Source organism: Propithecus coquereli, unplaced genomic scaffold (genome assembly GCF_000956105.1).
Source record: "Propithecus coquereli isolate 6110/MARCELLA unplaced genomic scaffold, Pcoq_1.0 Scaffold267, whole genome shotgun sequence".
NCBI lineage: Eukaryota > Metazoa > Chordata > Mammalia > Primates > Indriidae > Propithecus > Propithecus coquereli.
Genome location: NW_012148252.1, coordinates 3,250,919 through 3,274,771, shown reverse-complemented (window position 1 = coordinate 3,274,771; position 23,853 = coordinate 3,250,919). Strand labels below are relative to the sequence as shown.

General features: G+C 37.3%; 1 protein-coding gene across 1 annotated transcript in view; it reads right to left on the bottom strand.

Annotated features, from left to right (window-relative positions):
- The window catches only part of ERMP1 (endoplasmic reticulum metallopeptidase 1), a 43,265-nt gene that overhangs the window by 9,315 nt on the left and 10,097 nt on the right, over positions 1-23,853 (bottom strand). The window contains exons 5-13 of the mRNA XM_012647408.1: positions 17,430-17,576; positions 16,641-16,733; positions 14,277-14,489; positions 13,184-13,404; positions 10,294-10,468; positions 9,691-9,881; positions 4,723-4,875; positions 2,580-2,782; positions 1,251-1,366 (exon numbers count right to left, since the gene is read on the bottom strand). Coding sequence (XP_012502862.1) covers positions 1,251-1,366; positions 2,580-2,782; positions 4,723-4,875; positions 9,691-9,881; positions 10,294-10,468; positions 13,184-13,404; positions 14,277-14,489; positions 16,641-16,733; positions 17,430-17,576 — 1,512 coding nt within the window. The remainder of the gene's footprint in view (positions 1-1,250; positions 1,367-2,579; positions 2,783-4,722; positions 4,876-9,690; positions 9,882-10,293; positions 10,469-13,183; positions 13,405-14,276; positions 14,490-16,640; positions 16,734-17,429; positions 17,577-23,853) is intronic.

Sequence of the window (23,853 nt, the reverse complement as noted above, 5' to 3'; positions counted from 1 at the left end):
AAAAGATGCTCAACACCTTATGTCATTAGGGAATTGCAAATTAAAACAATGAGATATCACTACACACCTATTAGAATAAACCCAAAACACTGGCATAGCACCAAATGCTGGTGAGGATGTAGAACAATAGATGTAGAACCCTCATTTGCTGCTAGTGGGAATCAAAATGGTACAACCACTTTGGAAGACAGTTTGGCAGTTTCTTACTAAGCTAAACATAGGCTTGCTGTGAAATCCAGCAATTATGCTCCTAAGTATTTATCCAAATGAATTGACACTTCTATCTATACGCAAAAACCTGCACAGGAATGTTTATAGCAGCTTTATTAAAATAATATGGATAACTGTGGTACAGAAAACTGTGGTGTACATCTATACAGTGGATTATTCAGTAATAAAAAGAAATGAGGGATGAAAAATTACCTATGGAGTACAATGTACACTACTCAGATAATGGGTACACCGAGTCCTCCCCACTATACAATACATGCATGTAACAGAATTCAACTTCTACCCCCTAAATCTATTAAAATAAAAAAAAAAGGAAAGAAAAAACAAGTAAGTTGACCAAAAAACTTATAAAAAAAGAAATGAGCTATTAAGCCACAAAAAGATATGGAGCATCCTTACATGCATATTGCTAAGTGAAAGAACTCAACTGGAAAAGCTACATACTATATGATTCCAGCTATATGACATGTGGAAAAGGCAAAGCCATGGAGACAGTGAGAACATCAGTGGTTGCTAGCGGGAGTAGGAAGGAAGGGAGGGATAAATAGGTGGAGCACAGAGTGTTTTTAGGGTGCTGAATCTATTCTGTATGATACTGTAATGGTAAACACATGACATCATGCATTTTTCAATACACATAGAATGATACAACACAAAAAGTGAACCCTAATGAAACTACAGACTTCAGTTAATAGTAATATATCAATATTGGCTCATTAGCTGTAACAAATGTACGATTCTAATGCAAGATGTTAATAGGGGAAGCTGGGTGGGGGTATGAAAGGATATGGGAATTCTGTACTTTCTGCTCAATTTTTCCGTAAACCTGTAACTGCTCTAAAAAATAAAACCTATTAAATTTTTGTTAAGAGATCATAACCGGCTTCAATTGGTTTTAGAAATACTAGAAGCTCTTCCCAAGTTGCTGGTCACTGTGATATATCTGAGGGAACAACATACATGCCACTTAACAAAAAGTTTAAGTAAAGGAGAGAAGAAAAAATTGTCATATGACTTGCCTGTTGCTTCAAAGGTCAACTTTGTAGAATCCCAAGGTGTCTGTTCTTTGGATATAAGTCTGAAATGAGCAGGATTTCTTGGAGAAACTTCTGGGGCAGGAAGATACCAGTTTTTCCTATTTGGAAAGATAGCTTCAATATTTTAGGTTGCTTTATGAGTTTACAGCAATCTATAACTCATGGATGTATTCAGCAAATATGAACACATTTGGGGGTATGAAAATAAACTCTGATAGATATGATAAACAATGCCAGCTCCTCTAAAGCTCTCAGGCTACTGTATAATAAAACCTTCCCATTAAGAACAAAGGAGTTACCTAGGTGATCTTGATTCCACTACCCATCCTATTTCTTCTCATCCATTCCTTCACTGCCAAACCATAAAATCTTCCCAGAAATAAGACAATTTGAGATTGATGCTTAACTACTATTTTTTATATTAGTTAGGAGGGCCACCATTCTAACTACTCAGTTTTCTAGAGGAAAGACTTTTTAAATTTGAAGAAGCAGGGGCCAGGCGCGGTGGCTCACGCCTGTAATCCTAGCTCTCTGGGAGGCCGAGCTGGGCGGATTGTTTGAGCTCAGGAATTCGAAACCAGCCTGAGCAAGAGCGAGACCCCGTCTCTACTAAAAATACAAAGAAATTAATTGGACAACTAAAAATATATGTAGAAAAAATTAGCCAGGCACGGTAGCGCATGCCTGTAGTCCCAGCTACTCAGGAGGCTGAGGCAGGAGGACCGCTTGAGCCCAGGAGTTTGAGGTTGCTGTGAGCTAGGATGACGCCACGGCACTCTAGCGGGGGCAACACAGTGAGACTCTGTCTCAAAAAAAAAAAAAAAAATTTGAAGAAGCAAAACTACTCTAAGTGGTATTTTTTTTTTTTTTAAGATAGTCTCGCTCTGTCACCCAGGCTAGAGTACAGTGGCATCATTATTGCTCTCTGCAACCTCAAACTCTTGGGCTCAAGCGATCCTCCTGCCTCAGCCTCCCAAGTAGCTGGGACTATAGGCACATGCCACTGCGCCTGGCTAATTTTTTCTGTATTTTATAGAGACAGGCTAGTCTCGAACTCCTGGCCTCAAGCAATCCTCCTGCCTTGGCCTCCCAGAGTGCTAGGATTATAGGTGTGAGCCACCACACCCAGCCCAGCATTCTTCTAAGTGCTTTATCCCACTAAAGAAACAGAAGTTTTGTATGATAGAAAAAATAGTCAAAATGGCACTTGACTTATGTGTTAAGGATAACAGTTTAAATGATAGACTACCGATACAGTGATAGGACTTGAAAACAAAACTCCCAACTTACGCAGAAAAGTAATGAACCAACCTGATCAGAAAGTGCACTGGAAGATACCAAGGGAAACCACAAAGGGGTGCATTCTCCTCACAGTGAGCTCGGATGCTGTCATTGATCTCAGGAATGTGAGGTGTTATGTGAGACATTCCTGTATAATCAAACGCATTGATCCATATTCCAGAGTCCTGTTTAACTACGTTTCCTTCCACGTCATGAAATGTTCTAGTCATATGCTGAAAAGAACAAAACTAATGAGAAAACTACTGTTTCAACTAGTGCACTTACATTCCCACCCCAAATTACAAAAATGAGTAAGTTTGACAATACCAAGAAATGATGTGGCAGTGGAGCAAGAGAAAGGGGGCGCTCCGGGTTTCTAAGGCATTGCTAGCATCCTTTCTCTTCAGCTGGAAGGTGACTGCTTACTGTACCTTGCAAATATATTTATGTATTTAAGTTTCATATAAAATTTTTTGAAAATCTACTATTTGATATTTTAAAGACATAAATGTTAGAGCTCTTTTAGATAAGGATTTAAAACAAATACATCCTAAGCACATATGCACATACGAACACATTTCCCTTTCAGTGTGTCACACTGAAACTAATTCATGTGCAGAGAAAAACAGGAATCACAGCTCACCACTAGATGACAGACTTGTGTCTAATAGAAGTCTATGAAAAGACATCATGCTCCATTTGGAATAGCTTTATTAACAGCAGAAACCAGCCTGAAGAGCATCGAACAGGAAAGAAGGATTGCATAGGGCAGGGGTTGGCAGATTTCCTCACTGACTGTTTTTAGAAATAAAGTTTTATTGCAACACAGCCACACTCATTCATTTAGCTATAGTCTACTGCTGCTTTTGCTCTGTAAAAGAGAGTGGCCACAAGAGAGACTGTATATCTGACAAATATTTGTCATATTACCCTTTACAGGATAAGTTTGCCAACTTCTGGCACAATGGAAGAAGAGAACCCCAAAACAAATCAGAAAAGGACTTTTTAAAAATAAATATCTGGTTTTTCCTAAATACTACTATTATAAAAATTAGTGTATCACTGAAAACACACTGAACCTCCTAAAAACTATCTGTTCTTCAATAAAGGTTTTTTATAAGCTGTAAAATTTGTTATATTAAATTTAACACTGTGTCTTTCAGGACTATAAACAAGGAATATTAGGCCCCTTTGCAAAATCTCCTAAGTATTTTTAATTTTTCAAGTCCTTGAATAATTATCTAGGTTATAACTCCTTTGGCTTTTTTTTTTTTTTTTTTTTGAGACAGAGTCTCACTCTATCACCCAGGCTAGAGTACAGTGGCATCATCGTACCTCACAGCAACCTCAAACTCCTGGGCTCAAGTGATCCTCCTGCCTCGCCCTCCCAAGTAGCCAGGACTACAGGCACATACCATTGTGCCCAGCTAATTTTTCTATTTTTAGTAGAGACGGGGTCTCCCTCTTTCTCAGGCTGGTCTCCAACTCCTGAGCTCAAGTAATCCTCCCGCCTCAGCCTCCCAGAGTGCTAGGATTACAGGTGTGAGCCACTGCGCCTGACCTCTCCTTTGGCGTTTCTGTCTGGCCACTCCACAACCTCCACAACAGAGACAACTGGAAATGAGGCTTACTGCTTTATAGTACCAGCTCTAAAACGTTTGGAGAAAAACCCGAAATCTAAAGAAAGTTCTAAATCTCATTTTATTAATCTGTTTTTAAATTATTATATTTTCATTATCACCGATTACTTTGAATGTTTACTTAGGATTAATTTTTCTAGCAAAATACCTATTTTATTTTGCCAGTTGATAGCTCAGATTTTTACTCAGCCTGCAGACATTTTTACAACTTGTATTTCTAAAAAGCTCATTATTCCATGATACATGTTTGCTCTTGTTTTTCCAAGTAGTTACAATTTTATAATTTGAACAGTAATAAAAACAACAAGCAAACATTTCCAATTCAATCTCTTGGGAGAAGTATGTCTAGCTGGTAAAAATGCCTCTTAATGGTCAATCTTTTCCTTACTACTTTATACACAAAAAAAGGTGAGTACAACTAAATAGGTCAACAGCAGAAAAGTCAGTTGAGTTTCCTGTGCACTATGAAGCTCAAAATACACAAGGCTTTTTCTCTCCAGAATCTCAAATAACTCTCGCAAAATTGTTCTTACCTGAAGAAACACTCTCTTTGGCTTTGGATTAGCAGGATTGGAGCTATATGGGAAAAAAGTTCCACTGCAAACAAGGAGGAATGTAATTGTACACATCAAAGTTAAAGTTAGCATGGTTTTCTTTGTGCTTTTGGCAAGGTAGATGAAGTTAATCTAAAACACAAAACACAGAGATAGAAAAGTTACAAATTCATACCGGTGGGAGAAAGGTGTTTTTAACTGACTTTATTTTCTAACAGGTATTACTCTAACAGACAATGAAGAAAATTTATCAGCAGGTGCTAACATACTTCAACACCCAGAAAACAAAGCACTAATTCTCGGGGGCTTCCATTACAAGTCAGAGCCTAGAAAATGATAGATGCCTCCAACGTGCCACGATGGTGCCTTGTGACAGGCAGCCGGAAAGCAACAGGGAAAAAGGAAATTGAGCACAGTGTCCCTGTGTTCAATCAGCAAAGAGAATAGAGATGTGGATCCATCACTAGCCAAACCATTACTTTATTTCTTACTCTGTCAATGCCTTGTGATAGTAAACACTGCACATCAGACATCATTTCAGTGTAGCAAACATTATGACATCAAGGCTTTCACCAAATAACCAGAGATAAGCTTTTTAAGCTTCAGCAGATCTACCCTAACAGAACTCAAATTCCACCCATAACATTTTTATGCTGTGCCAAAGTGTTGAATTCATCTGAGCTAGTACTGATCTAAACTAGCATTGAGATGCACCTTCAAGACTTTGCCTGTGGACCTGAGTATGAGGAAAGACTGCATTACAGAGTACTACTGTCCCTTTAGGTGATAAGTTAACCAATGTCAATGCAATCAAAACAACAAATCTGAACTTGGGCAGTAAAAGTGAATGGCTTGGTCTCAAGGTTGGCATACAGAAAATCTTAAAAATGTACTCAGCTTTTTAATTGTGATTAAATTACTGAATTAAAAACTGTAAAGGACACACATGACTAACAGAATATGTTCACAGATCCCTTGGGGGTCTGAAGAAGCTACCCTGGAGAAACAATAATCTAAACCCAGCTTCCCCCTTTGCCTTCTTTACCTTATTGTCCAACCCTTAGTTAGGGCCAGTAAGTAGAGAAGTAAAGAACATGAATGTGAAAATATTTTTATTGAAATGAAAATGAAAAATTAAGCAAATATTCATAACCTACCATCTATTCTACTATGTAAAGTTAAGGAATTTTCATACCTAGAGTGTACCAATGTAGTGGAAAATTCCACTGCCAGGGCTCTCGCCACTGTCTTCCCTAAGCAGCTGTAAGCCGCTTGCAACACCTCCTGCTCAGGTGAGATAAGACAGAAGACATTCCACAGGAACTCTGTACCTGGAACTAAGGTTGCTCCAGACCCTGCCCCCACTAAAGAATGACCTCATTGTAACTATGCCCCACTTCCTCACTCATTAAGTGTGCCCCAAGCAAAATGTATAGAAGACTGATACGATCTTTATTTGGGGCTCAGATTTTGGGAGGAAAAATCCCCCTCTGAGCTCACCAGCATATATAAACCTGTTTTGCCATATTTCTGTGTGCGTCTCGGTCTGTTCCCAGTCAACTCCGCTGCAACACCAATATCCCAACAAAACAGTAGTGGTCTTAGGCCAAAGATCTTATGTTTGTACACTGCGAGCACAGAAATAAGACAAAGTACCTGAGGACTTAAGGCTGTGAGTTAGCAAAACACAATTTGTCAACCTGTCTTCCCCTCTTTCTCCTAATAGTCACAATATTAAAATGTGGCTCTTTAGAACAATTTCAAATATCCTGCCAAGTAATGAGTCTCCCCTCCACTGGAAGGCTGGTAAGTTTATGTATAGAAAGTCTTTTAGGTCAAAAAACACACAAAACCCTCCCTGTCATAATGCTGTGGTTCCTGCCATTCTCAAGCCAGCTAATACCCAATGTTGTTCTAAAACCTCACTTTAAGGTATAGTTTCAACATCCACGTTCCCTCTTCTCAAAATCACAAGGCTCATCTTCTACCTCTTCCTCCTGTCTTCTAGACGAGGTTTGGTAATGGTAATAAGTGAAATGGCAATCACAGAATGAAGAAGGAAGAGGAGGAGGAAATAGCCATGAAGTGACAATGTATTTGGATCCCACTGTTAATCACCTTTACAGTTCTATTTGTTTTAAATGTTGCATCCTTCGTCACTCTAGATTCTGAAATGCACGCAAAATAAGGGACTCTGAAATGTCCAATATGTGCCGAAGACTCTGAGCTCTCGAGTCTCCTCCTCCTGATCCCACTCACATTAGCAGTCTCATTTCAGCTCGTGTTCACTCAACACAGGTATAACCACTATGGCCCAGCAGAGAATAACCCCAGGACACCTATTAACTGATCACTTGACAAGAACTTAATTGCTTTCTAGCAGATATAGTTAATAAATCCCCAAGGACGGAAATTAAAGCTCTCTGAAATATGCACTGTGGTTCAGTCCTCCATTGCCCAAAGAAAATATTCTCACACTATTTTTTTTTTTTTTTTTTTGAGACAGAGTCTCACTCTGTTGCCCTAGCTAGAGTGAGTGCCATGGCGTCAGCCTAGCTCACAGCAACCTCAAACTCCTGGGCTCAAGTGATCCTACTGCCTCAGCCTCCCGAGTAGCTGAGACTACAGGCATGCGCCACCATGCCCGGCTAATTTTTTTTTTCTATATATTTTTAGTTGGCCGATTAATTTCTTTCTATTTTTAGTAGAGACGGGGTCTCCTGGTCTCGAACTCCTGAGCTCAAACAATCCGCCCGCCTCGGCCTCCCAGAGAGCTAGGATTACAGGCGTGAGCCACCGCGCCCGGCCCTTCTCACACTATTAATACACCACTGTTATTATCACTGCTACACATAAATAAGAAAACGATCAAGAGAACGATAACCCAAGGCATCAAGAAGTATAGCAGAACTATTTCACATTGTAATGAAAATTAAATGAGTTTTTTTTTTTTTAAGTATTCCAAGAGGCAATCTTCTCTCCAAAAACTTTTCCAGGCTGTGTGCTATGGCTCATGCCTGTGATCCCTGCACTTTGGGAGGCCGAAGTGGGAGGGTTGCTTAAGCTCAGGCATTCAAGACCAGCCTGGGCAACATAGTGAGACACTGTCTCTACAAAAATCTTAAAAATTAGGCAGGCATGGGGGTACATGCCTCTAGTCCCAGCTACTTGGGAGGTTGATGTGGGAAGATGGCTTGAACCCAGGAGTTCAAGGCTGCAATGGGCTATGATCACGCCGCTGTACTCCAGTCTGGGCAACAGAGCAAGAACTCATCTCTTAAAAAAAAAAAAAAAAAGCTTTCCCAATAAAATATAATTTAGAAGATAGTACACTTTAATTCTCTCTCTTCTGGTTTCCAAAATTTCCGTGCTTTGGGGACATTTTGAATTCACAGTGAAAGTTTCCAGGGTTCATTTTGCCCCCTTCCATATGATCAATGGAACAGAATTCAAATGTCCCACATTTGGGTCATCTTTTGTGGGCATCAATAGCTTCCACTCATTGACTGCAATCTAATAAATATACTAGGGAGAAGGGTTCAGTTCATAAATTAGCTGACTTTATATTAGAACTTCATCTACAGATGACAGAACTCCACCATGTCCTTTAATCCTCACAACAGCAAACCTATCTATTAACAAGCATGGAGGATATAAGGGTTAACATTAAAACCAAAAGAAGGAAACCCTGTAGACAACAAAGAACATTTTAGAACTTTCCATCCATCCCTATAAGTACCATTAAGGACTTAAACATTATTTTAAAAGTAAAATCACTGGAATGCTCAGATTTCTTTTAGGACTAGTACAGCCAATCTCAAACAATAATGTGCACAAGAATTATTCTACAGAGCTATATATACATAAAGCCACTTATACAGAGTTTTATTGGCTATTTAAGGGACTTCCATGGATGATGCTGACCAGGTGTGTGGTATTATTCTTACCTGCTGTTTTTAGAACCTAACTTCCAAAGAAATGCCCTATATCAATATGAAAAAGCTCACTACAATCTCCATGGAGAAAAGAATTATAATAAAGTCATTAACTCATTTTTCTATTTGGTCCCCTAGCCTCAAACCCAAGGTGTACCTATGGGTATTCAGTAAGTACTTCTTAGGAATTTAAAGAGCCACAAAACAGAGACCTGCCTTCTCTGGAGGGGTCCAGCCTGAGTCCTGGAGTTGTAGACATCAAATATCAAAACTCTGCCTGGAGCTTCATCTACCAAAGGTGGGGGGTCTGGTCTTAAACTCTGTGTAACTGTCTTTTCTTCCCTCTGGCAAGTCCCAAGGGAAGAGGAGAGACAGCAAAAATAGAACTCTCCCTACAAGGACAGGACACTGGTACAGCAAAATGGGTGCTGACATGGGCCATGATACTCTTTCATTACTTGGTAAATGAAGGCATGTTTGGATGTCGTAAGCATGCATCACCCAAGCAGACAGACTCAATGAACTTGGATGTGCTAGCAACGAGGTAGTGGAATGACAATGAAAAAGCCTCATTAGAATTAGTCTTCCTTCACTAGCTCTAACGGCACTAATAAAACTACTTTGTAATTATTTACACTTGCCTCTAATTAGCAATTTCAAAACACACTACTAGGAATCACTCTGAAAGTTCAACACCAGGCATTCTCTCACAATTCTTACTTGGTAAACACTCTACAAATTCACATTCAGGTAGTTTGAAAGGCTATTTGAAAAGAGGTATAATGAGAGGATCTGGGAGAATGGGGAGGCAAAACTTTTAAAACACAACAACAATCCCATTCTACATTTTCTTACCATAACAAATGCACAAGATGTACAGCCATTCACCATATGGTTAAGACTTTCTCAATAATTAGATTATTTCATAGACTCTAGTATGGCTAAACTCATCACACATTCATATAAAGATGAAAAAAGAAACAAAATTTTTTAAAAATTTGTTTTTCCTTACAAAATAGGAAGAGAGAATCATCGTACAACCAGCCAGAATGGATGCCAGCACAACATCAGGTGGGATTTCTGAACCACTTCTCCCGAGGATAGGGGTAAACATCTCAAACACAGCCCAGATGAGGTACAATGCATAAAGATAAGGAATAAACATCCCCAAAAGGTAAAAGGCAATAAATTTTCCTTGGGCACCTAAGAAAAAAGAGAAAGAAAACACACATCTATGGAATTCTACAGAGAGATACAGATTTGTATAGTACTGAGGTACCTTGGCACCTAACAGAAATGAGGTTAGATGTAACTTGCCTTTTAGGGTACATGTTATCTAGTGCAATAAGACACTTTCGCTCAGAGAAGATAAAATACGAAACAAGAATTAAACAAAACACACAAATAATACATTAGCATGTGTTCATAAACATAAGAATGGGAAGCGGTGTAGGGTATAAAACACAACCTGTGTGGTATGAAAATTTTAAAAAACAAAGAGTAATAATTTAGAAAGCCTATTCAATAAGATAATAAAAAGAAACAGTCCCTAGAAGCCTTATCTTATGTATTTTAAAGCATTTTCCCATTTGTATCAAAATCAAAAATACCCTACCATGCAGCGTAAAGTCCTTGTGCACGCAAAGCTTTGTGAGCAATGGAAATGCTACCCAGACAGCACTAATAAATGCTGAGCAAAGTCCTTGATAAGTGAGAGTTACAAGAAAACCACAATGGACAAATAGCGAGATGTCAAAAAATACTTCTCCCAGATACTGGTCACTGGCATTCTGAAAGAAAGAAAAATATACAAGTAGTCTCATTCATGGGTCATTCATAAAGACCTTTTACCGTAATACAATTTCTATCCCCCAGGATAGCTACATTTTGTTTATAACAGGGTCTACCCTTTAAACTGACAAAGTAAACACTAACAAAGCTACCTCCTATCATGAAGTAACAAATTCAAATTGCTACACAGGAAAGGGTAGTATTTAACAAGATGGAGTAAAAGTGATACCATTACTTGTGCTTTATCTGTGCTTTTCTTCCACCCGAATATGAGTAATTTTTGGAAATGTTCCAAAATAGAAGAAAGGAGTCTCCTAAAACCATTCACCTCTGTAAGCTTTTCGGTTTATGCAACTTCCAAGGACTGTTTCAAGCACACTACAAAAATGACCTGTGAAGGAACATTACAAACTGCTGCAGCACCACCAATAGCACACCTGGAAAACTGCAGGACATTTAATGCGATGCTGTATGGAATTTGGCATGATCTTCCTTAGTCTCTTCTATCTCCAGTTGGTCTTGTGGTGTGCGTTTCCCCCATTTTGTAGTCCTGATGTTTGTTATAACAGACCCTACTTCAAGAGCTCAAAAGAGTTTCTGTTGCACGTTTTCAAAACAAGTCAAAATTCATTTGACAACCTCCACTCCTTGGATCATGAAAGATAGACTATAGTTGCTAAATACTTAAATGTTCAACACAGTGTGGATCGAGAGGCTTGGTCTTTGCAAAGAATGTAATTCTTGGGATTCAATTTGGAGCTGAATGCCACTCAGGTATTTAAAAACAAAGATCTCAGCAATAAAAACTGAAATAACGGAAAATACGTTTAAGTGCCCAAACCATATCAAAGATAAAACAAACACCCCTCAAACCTATTCCCATCCTCATCTCTATTATCCCTCCCACCCCTGCCCTATTCCACTCCATTCTATACAGTGTCACCAGTTTTCTTACTAAATCACAAGTTCTCTCACTCACTAACCTGCTCAGAAAATTTTAATGGTGGTCCCATTGATTTTAAGGGTCATGCTCCAACTTCACCCTGGCCTACTTTTCCAGTTATTGTGCTGTCACCTTGTCTTCACCACACTGGACTTTTTACTAACTGTGATGCAAATGCATTTTACACAGTCCCACCTTGGACTGTTCATCAACCTGTTCTCCATCTGGTAAACTTCAACTTACGCTCCAAAAACCCCATTCAAATGTCACCACCTCCTTCATGAAGCTTTCCTGACTTCATGCAAAATTCCCCTCTCCTTCCCCTGTATTCCTACAGCACTGTGTATATGTCACTCTCATTTCATCCCAGTGTACTGAAATTACTGTTGTTCCCACATTTCACCAAATGAAATGGTGAGCTCCTCAGAGAAAGATCACATTCTTATGAATCTCTGTATCACCAGGCCTTAGCATGGTACCAAGCCCACTGGGTGTTTAAAGAAATGAAAATGAAACACATTACTCTTTCCATTGTGCTTTCAGCCCAAAGCGTTATTACTGGACAACTGAAATTAGTGAAAGTAAATGGAATTTTACTAAGAATTTCTATCCTGCCCCTGCCCCAATCAACAACAGCCAGCCACATTCTGTTTACATACATTTGCACTAAGAACAAGCACATGAAATTGAACCCCATGGTGTTATTCTTTTACAAACTGAAGCCACTAAGATAAAAGTATAAGCTCAACCATAAACAGATGGCTAACTCAAAGAACCTTTCTTCAATAGGGCCTGCTAATATGGAAGGGTTCCTCAGACCACATCCCAATATTAACTGAAACTGAGACCAAAGTTCAGATACCGAAGACATCCTTGTGGAAGAATGCTGGTTATGGTCTTCCAGGTCTCCATTCTAATCCCTATCAGGACAAATTTTAAAAAGCAGGTCTACACTGGCTATCTTGAAAACAAGGGAGCTAAGAAAGATTTTCCTTTTTAATTCACTTAGAAACCATGACTCTCTCTTTCACTGCAATTTTTAGTCCTATTATTTTATAGCCCTAATTTCTAATTTTATTTTTACCAAATTTATACATCTGAAACCATAACATTATGACAGTATTCTCTAAAAATCATTATAAATCATTTGGAATTCTATTTCCTTTCCCTCTTTTTTCCTTAGCAAGATGTCTTTAACCCCGATACCATACATGCATGCTATCAGAATCTGCATCACCATATAGTTAAAAGAAAAAAAAGTGAGGGGGAAAAACTAAGAGAAAATTTTAAGTGCAGCATTCTTTTAGGCAACAGATATTTACTGTGTGTTAGTGCTATGTGTCAGATACTGCCTAAGCACAGAGGATATAGCAATGAATAAAATTATCCTTGCCCTCAAGAAGCATACATTCCAGTGGAGAATAGAGACATTCAAACAACATAAATAACTGAGTGAGCCCAGGGAGGACTGGGAGATAGAAGAGCATATTTATAAAAACTGCAGCAAATTCAGTAGACACAGAAGGCTGTGCTAACAAACCTTGCTGTCACCACCACCTGCCAACAGCCCAGGTTTATGACCTCATTTGGATTCTGTAACAATCAGAATAAGAAAGCTTCCAGAAAATTAACACAGTGTGGGAGCATTTTCTATAACCACGGTGAACAATTTTTGATAGCTCAAAAGGCCAAATACAATGAATCCCACTTGAGTTTGTTTTCAATTCTTAAAAGCAGCAAAAAGAAATCAACAAATATACCTAACACTTACCATGTAATAAAATCTTTTTGCAAGGGTATGTATAAATATTATTTTGGCTACAGCTGCACTTCCATACAGACAAACGGAGACATAAAAGTGGTTATACCATGAGAGAGACTGTCCAATAAGAGAGATGAACACGGCTATAATGAGAACGGTAACGAGGCTGGTGAACCAGCTAATCAGAGTGATGCCAAGTCCACACAAGAAGTCCTTCGTGTAGTTATCAGCTAATGAAGAGAAAACAAAAAGTTGAGATCACCATCTTGATCAAACCAATTACATAACCAGTCAGGAGAGCTAAACAGGCAAATGTTAAAACAAAAAATTCACCGTTATAATTGAAAAGAACTGAAATGTCCTAGTGTTAACTTTTGTTAAACACTAGAAGAGGGGAGGTATCAAAGAATAATATTCAAGTAGCTTTTATTGAGAGACTATGGATACCAAAGACTCAAAGAGATAAGATCTTCTAGAAATAGTACAGATATATTCCTTTCTAGGGAAAAAGGTAGTCATAATCTTTATCACCTTTGGGATGCTTTGTATATCAAAATATTAGCAAGAAAGGAAGGCAAAGTTCCATATAAGATCTTGCTAAAAGAAATTAACATAGGAAAATAAGGAGCATGGGAAAAATAACTGGTGATAAAGGATTAAATTGCTGCCAAATATTTTATCTTGTAATAGCACATAACAACTTAGACTATGAAACACTTCAAGTAGAAACATTTCAAATAGAAGGAATCGAAACAGTTCATTCATACTTTAGAACACTGGCTACTGGTCTATAGTATGGACAAGACTTTTTAATGGGATGTTTCATTAAAAGTCAATCTTTACAAATCATTTTCAATACCTTCCATGTGTTACTTCTATGGAGTGCCTAAATACATAAAAACTGTCTGCTTCACCAAGATCAAAAGTATAACAAGCACATATTAATTTAATATTTATTTAGAAATTTCTTAAAATATTAAGCAAATATTATTTTCTTAAGATTTTTAACTTCTTGGGAAGATATAAGCAAACCAACTAAAACACTTTAAGAAAATCCTACACCCGTGCCAGTTGCTTTGCAGTTTTACAGGAAAATACTTACTCTTATGTTTGGACTGCAACAATTTTTTGCCCAGGTACAAAACAACAGCCATTACCACCATGTAGTTTATTATTGAGCCAATACGAGAGGGGTAGGCAATGACAAACAAGCCAAGCACGTCAAAGAAGACCATGTTGCCATGCTGATACTTAGAAGAAGAACCCAGTATATCAGATGTAGCTAGATATTTAAGAACTGCTAATATGTTATCACCTATTAGTAAAAAAAAAAAAAAAAAAGATAAAGTGAATAAACTATTTGTGATTTACATATATAACTATTTAAAGAATAAAACATCTGCTGTTTGCATAAAGAAATAGCTAGAAAGAATGTGCATAGAAATAACTTTCTACCATCCTTTTGCTTTCTCTCACTTTTCTTACTAAATTTCTCAAATCCAGTCCATGCCCTCTGCCCCATTTCCTCTCAGCTTAGAAGCTCAGCCAACTGGCCTTTGTCCTTTACCTTCTAGCAGAACTAGTCTCTATGATTAGTTCTAATTGTGCCTTCACTGTTGACAAACCCAATGGCTGTTTCTTAGTTCCCCTTTATTGAATACATATTAACTGTACCAAACACTCTTCTAGATACCAGAAACTCAGCAGTGAACCATGAGACAAAGGCCTCTCATGAAGCTCACAGATATTGAAAAAGCTGTTACACATATGTTAAAAATTAATAAGGAGAGAAAGCAGAATCTCAGAGGAACATATTATGGGAAACTAATGGAGTTTTAGGAAGTCAGGGAAGCATCCTTGAGGAAGTGATATTTATAGCTAAAGGATGAATAGGAGTGAGATACAATGGGGGAGATTGTCCAGACTGAGAGAACTGTGGAGATGAAGGCCCTGAAAGGAAAAGTTCCAAATATAGAAAAAAGTCCTGAATGAGGAGAGTATTCAGCAATGAAGCTAGAGAAGCAGGAAGAGCCTTAACAGGCAAAATCTGGCACATCAAAGGTCTATAATAAATATCTGTTACATCAATGAAGGAATGAATGAGTTTAAACTTTAATGCAAGAGCCGTAAGAAGCCCTGAATGACTTGTGTTTCTTCTTGCTACTTATCCCACACTTTCTTTTTTTTTTTCCCCCCAAAGCTCAATCTTAGTCCTCTATCCTTGCCTCACTCTTCCCAAAAAATTTCCATTCTCCATATTTGTGTTGTTTTCTCTATGACCAAATACCCAGGTCTGCCAAGAGCTCTAACACTATATCTGTTTTCATCAGGTTGGTTTACGGACTCCTCTGCCTTACATGTCTGGCAGAACTCCTGGTCTCCCTCCCCTCTCCACTGTCACTGGATGAGGGTCGCCTTCCCTCCTCCCCATCATGGTCAATGGCATCGTCTTTCCCCAGCCAGCTAGGTTTCACACTTTGCCATCATTTTTGCTGCCACCCATCTGATCCATCCCTTCTATCCAACCTGTCAAGTCTTCTAAAATTTACATTCAAAATGTGTCTAATTTTCCATCCCTCCCCCTTTTGTTTCTATCTTTTGTCAACACCACAGTCCAGGTCCTCATTTTTCCACACTTAAATTACTGTCCGAATGACCCTGACTCCTGGCTCTCCCCCTCACCATCTGCTCCGTACCACATCACCAGATGAAAGCACAGAAAACCATCTTAATGAGTTCATTCATGGACTGAAGCCTTCAATGATTCCCCTCACTACAGCATCTTCTTGCTGATTTTTAAAGCATTCTACAATTTTCTCTACCCCATACACTTCTACCTCATTTCTGTTTCTGAAAATACTACTTCCATTCTAGTCTGACAGTCTACTCACCAACAGCCTCCCACACATAAACACACCCTGCTCATGCCATGCTTACTTGGAATGTCCTCTTTTCTCCACAGGCCAAGTCTTACCAATTCCTTAAGGCTCAGTATTAGACTCATCATCTCTGACTACTTCAAATCTCCCTAGAAAGCACTTTAACTCACTTGCCCCTATGCCCTCCTCTGACGCCAGTCCTATAACCCTCTCACCTGCCCTTACCACCCAACCGTAGATCAATGTTACTGTTTTCTATATCCAGGCAACCTGCCCAAACATGTGTCCCGGTGCCACCTCCAAGTTGTAAGCTTTCACTTTGGCTACATTCTTATCACTCAGCAATCCTACCATAACTCTGGGTCGCTCCCTTTTCATTTCCTCACAATTAATATTCCTATCTTAAATTACTAAACTAGACTGCAAGACTAAAATTCAAGACTTCACCTCTCCAACTCCAAAGCCCTAGCTCATTCACACTGCATACTGCCTCTCTAATGCAGAGGCCACAGAGTATTTATAGGTTTATATATCATCCCTAATAGTTCATCTTACTACATATCAAAAGTCTAAATTAGAATACCAACCTGCTCTCTGAATGGAATCTGTTAGAATTCTGTCCGCTGTGTCATACTTGGTGTGATAAATGTATCCATTCTCAATAAAAGCTAAGTCTATTCCTACAACAGACAAAAAAAAAAAGTCATTTTGCTTTAAAGATCAACCTTGCTTTAGGCCCATTTGTTTAATGTATTAAATTCCTATGACAAAATATCAAAGCAGTGGCATGATTGCTTTGTCACACTTATGAATGAATGACATAAATTATCTTCAAAATTCTTATAGAATCTATAGCTATGGTACATAATTCAATACATAATGATTGCAGAAGTATACTACTCCACAGGGAGGCATTACAAGTCACAACAGCAAGGCGTAGGAATATTGAGTTTGGGAGGTCATCAAAACTTTGTCATCTACATCCTTGCCATGCCAGAGACAAATTTTAACTTCAAATAAGCTGTAAGTACAAGTCAAGTCACCAAGGGAGCTGGCAAAGCAAAACAACGACGAAAGTCAAAGACCCTGAAGGATCTATTACCATCTTTTGGGAATGAAGTGCTAAACAGTTCTCCCTGTTCTTCTGTCACATTGTGGGGCAAGACAACATTTTCTAGAGGAGGCAAGCATTTAAATTACTATGGAGTTTAAAAAAGGAAAGCATTAGAAACTCTGTTTCAGTGAGTCAGAATGTGTAGCTCTCCCATAAAGAATTTGCTCTCAGAAAATGCTGTTGACTCATAAACTTTTAAGAAGTAAAACTTGCTTTTGATGAATTAATGTTGCACAATAACCCATAACCATTGACAAAATACCTGGAATGTTCCCAAAATCCCTATAGATACGGAAGTCAGTATCTGAAGGAATGATTCCACTCTGAAAAACCTCCTGAGCCACCACAGAAGCAAAAGGGTGTTTAGCTGCTGAAACATAAGCTTGAACCAACCAAGGATTTTCAGGACCTGAAATGAAATGTGACAAGACAGTACAAGGTTAATCTGGTCATTTTTTAAACATATTAATTTTTTTAACACACTGAAAATAGTAACAGTGATGGTTTAGGAGATATTTCCAGAATTTACCTTTCAATCCTTTTTTCTGTATTTTCCAACATTGCTCTGATATGTATGTGTATGACTTTTAGAATAAAAAATAACTTTTATAAAATTATTTTAAATTATAAAATAACAGCACAAGTTTAAGTCTAAAGATGAAAAATCATTCCTATCATCCTAAAATAACTATTATCAACTTTATAGCTTCAATTTTGTTACTAATATACGATTGTGTGTATATAGCTATACTCAAGGGGTACATATACTTTGTTCATAGCTTTCACTTAACATCATATTAAATGCATTTTCCTATATTGCTAGATACAGCTTGAGTACACCTTTTCTGAAATACTTGGGACCTGAAATGTTTTAGATCTTGGATATTTTTCAGATTTTGGAATATTTGCATTATACTTGTTGAACATCCCTAATACAAAAATCCAAAATCTGAAATTTTCCAATGAGCATTTCCTTTGAGCGTCATGTTGGCTCTCAAAATGTTTCAAATTTTGGAGTATTTTGGATTTTCAGATTAAGGATACTCAACCTATATTACAATGATCATTTTAATAGCTGTTTAACATTTCACTGAATATACCATAAAGGTCCTTACTACTGTTTATAATTTATCATTATTAATAATTTTGTGTTCACACCTTCATGCATATACAGCTTTTTCAAAATTGAGAGTTTTTCATTTAGAATAGTGGGATAAATTCTATTATTGTTTCAAATTATTTACTCTTCTCTCCCTGAAAAAGGATTATACATTCCTACCCTTGACATGTAACTTTTAATGCCTCCCTGTGGAATTAGTACACACTCTTCTGCACCCTCTTCACTGTGGGCTTGGTTATATGACTTGCTCTGGCCAAGAGACAGTGAGCAGGAATGATATGACCCTCAATTGACGAGACTTTTAAAAGCCATTACATCATTCATACTTATCTTTAACTTTGGTCATTAGGTCAATACATCCCTGATAGGGGCTTCTCCTTCAGCCTGGATCCCAGAATGAATAAGACACAAGGAACATAATAACCAAGCAGTCATTCAGAAACAAAAATGTGACATGAGAAAGAAATGAGCCCGTTCTGTTGTAAACCACTGAAAATTAGGGGTTGTTACAATACAACTTAGCAATACATTGATGTAAACAGATCAAATAATTGTTATTTCAGGGAATCTAAGAATATTGCTTTTATAACCTTACAGATTATCAAATTACCGTCCAACATTTTTAAAAAATGTTCTGTAGGATGGTGGGGGGGAGAAACTAGAGAAATAGATAGACAGGTGATCCAGATACTAGACTTAATCAGACACAGATTTTAAAATAATTATGATTACTATGTTTTAAAAACACAGATGATATCAAGAATTTCACCAGACAAGTGCAATTTATTTTTTTAAAAAAGTCAAGTGGAAATCCTAGAACTGAAAAACCTCAGAACTTACATTGAAAATTTTAATAAATAGGTTTAATACAAGGTTAAACACAGCAGAAAAAAAGGATTATAGATCAATAGAATTAAAGCACTGAAAGAAAAAAAGGATAGAAAGTACTAAAGTGTGTTTAAGAGACATATGATACATAGTGAAAGGTCTAACATGAGTAACTGGAGTCCTAGAAGAACAGGAGATAGAATGTAGCAGAAGCAACGTATAAAGAGGTAATGGCCAAGGATTTTTCAAAGCTCACAGGAAACATTAAGCCATGAATTCAAAAAGCTCTACAAACCTCATACACGGTAAATGTAAAGAAAAAACTAGCACCAAGGTCTTTGCTTTTGAATACCATTACCCACTAAAAACAACCAAGTCTCCTTAAGGAAATGGCCAATTCCAGGTCTGGGACTAGAAAAATACATGGTAAGTTGAAACATCTTGTTCCAGAAAGTAAGAAAGTGCTCAGAGACATGTCAAAAGGACTCTGGCACCAGTCTGAAGGGTAACCCACTGACCTAAACTGGGACAATTCATGCAATGCAATAAATAATGATAGTAACAGAATATATACTATATAGAATAAAATTAAAATATATAAAATACTGAAATACACAAAAAAAGAAAAATGAAAAGCCTTCCTTCTAGTAGAATTCCAATCATTAACTATAGATAGAATGATGGAGCTAGAAACTTAGCATTTGTCAAACATTATAATAAAAATGATTTAGGGTAAGAATCATCAATGATTGCCAAACTAGGATCAAAGTTTGATGAGAAAGAGTATATTTACATAGTCTCAAAGTACCTATCACAAAGGAGAAAATAGTAACGTACAAAGGGAGAAATACCAAAAAAAAAAAAAAAAAAACCTGGCAAATAACTTTTATTTAATGGAGTAATTCAAATAACGAAAAGTTAGTATCAATAATGACACAAATAGATATTATATGCTTCTTGTGTTATGCACTAAGGACACAAAAACAAAAGGAAAAACAAAAATGATGATGGAAAAATATATAGATGAGACTGTATCATATTAACATACTATTAAAATATTATTAATATAATTAGATATCAACAATTAAAATTATACTGTTAAAATATTAAAACCATATTGAAAAACAGGTAAAACTAAACTATAAATACAATGATTATCTTAAAAATCAGGAGGAGCGCCTCTCAGAAGGGAAGGAGTTGTGTTTGAGAAGGAGCACGTGGGAAAACTTCTGGGAGGGTATGGCAAGAGTCTACCCTCCTTCATGAGATCGGGTTAGAAGGGTTTTCACCTTAAAATAACAAGTTTTATTATACATTTTTTGATATGTGTGCTATATAATGATTGTGATATATTAATATTTAATAATACATGATAAATGCTATGTTTGATGCTGGATAGGAACCCAGATGAAAAAGACAAAACAAAAACAGCTAGGACATCAATGGAACAATTGGGGAAATCTGAATATACATTGTTTATTAGATCATAGTTTTATATTAATGTTACATTTCTTGAGTATGATAAATGTACTGTTATAGAGGAGCGTATCTCTATTCTTTATCTACTGAGATGGTTATACTGAGATTACTGATATGATTTTTCTCCTTTATTCTGATGATGTATGAATTACATAGATTGATTTTTAAATATTAAACCATCTTGTTGCTCAACTTGGTTGGAAAGTATTATCTTGTGTGTGTCTCTGTGTGTGTGTGTGTGTGTGTGTGTATTATTGGATTCTGTTTCCTAATACTTTATTTAGGACTTTTGCCTTGGTTTGGTATTATCTATGAAAATACCTACCGAAGCTGAATATATGCACAGCTATGACTCAGCAATTCCACTCAGAAATGTGCATATGCGTACGTGTGTACCAAAGACATTTATGAGAATGTTCACAGCAGCACTATTCATAGAGCAAAAACCGGGGGGCAACCTAACATCACCAGTAGAAAGGATAAATTATATAATGGAATGCTATTCAGCAATGAAAAAGAATGAACTACTGCTAAACACAACACAGATCAATCTCACAGACATAAAGTTGAGTGAAAAAAAGCCATACACAAAAGAAAACAGGTATATGATTCAATTTATATGACGTTCAAATACAGGCAAAATTAAATCTACCAAAATATAACTTAGTATAATGATAACCTTTTAGGGGAAGAATAACCGGAAGGGCCACAAAAGAGGCTTCACATTCTCTACCTTGATCTAGGTGGTTGTTACATGATTATATTCCATTTGTAAAAAATCTATTAAGCTGAACACTAAGTGCTATGCACTTTTCTTGCATTATAATAAAGATTAAATAAAGATACCTAAAGATAATATTTAAAATTCCTTCTATGCATTATACCATAGGAAATACTTGAGAAAAATATAAAACACATTACTGGGAAAGGGATTTATAGCTTTAAATATCTGCTATCTGGCCTTTACCCTTACAGATTGCACCGCTGCATGGGGGTGTGCCAGCTCTGTTCCAGCCTCTCACTGATCATCAGAAGAAGCCTACAGGTTGTGAAAAGGTCAATTATTGGTATAAAAAGGGAGGCTGGGGAGACAGATCAGCTCCTGAGTAAGATACTCTCCACTATATAAACAAAGCAAAGGGAGCCCATTAGAAGAGAAACTGCAGACATAAAGATTTTACTCCATGATTATTAATCTAGTAGGTACTAATAGCATCCCAATTTTACAGATGAGGAACTAAAGTTTGGAGTGGCTACATGACTTGGCCAAGGTTCCACATGTAGCGCTACAGCTGAGGTTTTGAGATTTGACCTTAGGTTTGACCTTAATCACCACCCTATGCTACCTCCCCCAGAAAGCTTTTATCTTAGTTATCTTATAGAGAGAAGTAGCGGGCAGATATGGAAACATTTTCAATTTGCATTCTTTCTCCTGCCATCATCTAAATTCTATGATGCTTCCAGTTTCTTGTGTGTTCATTTCTTCTTTTCTTTCCCCCAACCTACTTCAGAGGCAATTCACTTATCTTAAAGAATAAGCTCCATCTTTCTTAATGCAAAGGATATGGACATGTGTAATGCTGAGGGGAGGTAGATGTCAGTGCCAAAAGAAGTCCAGAAAAAGCAGACCCAACTTAGCAGACCCGCAGCATCATTCCTACTGCTCTACTTCCTTTCATCTGTAGTTGGTGGCATTGACACACAGAAGAAACAAAAAAGGAGGAATAAAGAAGACTGAGGAGGAGTGGTGAATATTACTATAGAAGCCAAGTAAGATGGGCCTGAAAACTGACCACTGAATTTGCAAATGTGATGTTTACAAGGGCAGTTGAGGTGGAGTGGAGAGGCTAAAGCTTTCTTGAACTGGTTCAAGAATAGAAACAAAGGCATTCAAGACTATCGCTACAGTAGATAGACCATTCTTTTGAGGAATTTTTCAGTAGAGGGTCAGAGAAATAAGGCAGTAATTGGGGGTGGGGGTGAAAGTGGTTTTCTTTAAGATGGGAGAAAAGGCATACTTGTGTGCTGATGGGTATGATGCCAAAGAGAAGGAAAACTAATGATGAAAGAGATAAAAAAAAGATTTAAGTCACCATTTATATAACCAGTCTCCTACTCATGGACCCTGAAGGTATTTTCAATTTACTCTTATTAAAAAAGCTAAGATGACAGTGCAATACTTAGATCAACGTGAGAATGTCAACTATTTCTACAGGATAAATTCCCAGAAGTGTTGTAGTGTGGAGGGTGTGAATAGACCATAGGAGAATTTAATGAAGTCAAATTGAGAGTTTTTATTAGCTGGCCAGTGACTATTTTTGCCCGTATAAAAGGAGTATGAGAGGATGGCACCATTTTAAGTTTTTATGAGGGTTTTATACTATTTTTGAGGGAGGCTATGTGACACAGTGTAAGTGTTCAGGGAACAAAAGTGGGGAGTGAAGTCTGGGTTGTAAGATATAAGGTTATAGGGCATAGTTGTCCTCATAGATCTCTGGCGCCCGAAGGCAGATTATAATTTTTAAAGTAAGTTGTAAGTAGGGTTACAGAAGTAGATGGCAGTTATTAGACAAAAGACTATTTTTTCAGTGTAACATTTTAACTATGTAGTTATAATTTTAGGCAGCTCCTGGTTTACCAACTCCTGATTTACTATTTAATTTATTTATTAACTCTTTATTATAAAACTCTCAACTCACCACAGAAGTAGGCCTGCTAAATTGAAGGGCCCGCACATTTCAAAAGTAATATATACTGCCAAAATGCAACAATGCACATTTCCAACAGTATATGGAAATGCCTGTTTCTCTATACTCATCAGCACCAGGCATTATCATTTTACTTACTTTTTGCCAATCTAATATAAAAAGTTCTTTCTGTTATATGAATTTGTATTTCTTCTCAAATAAAACTTAATTGTTTAGTTTGTCAGTTTCTTTTAAAGTTATGCATAAATTTACCATATGTCCCAGGAATTCCATTCCTAGGTATCTATCCAAAAGAAATGAAAATATATGTTCACACAAAGACTTACACATTAATGCTTACAGCATTACTCATAAAAGTTTAAAAGCAGAAATAATCCAAATGTCCATGAACTGATGAATGGATAAACAAAATGTGGCATATCCATAAAATGGGTTTATTCAGCCATTAAAAAAAATGAAGTATTGGCCAGGCGTGGTGGCTCACGCCTGTAATCCTAGCACTCTGGGAGGCCGAGGCGGGCGGATTGTTTGGGCTCAGGAGTTCGAGACCA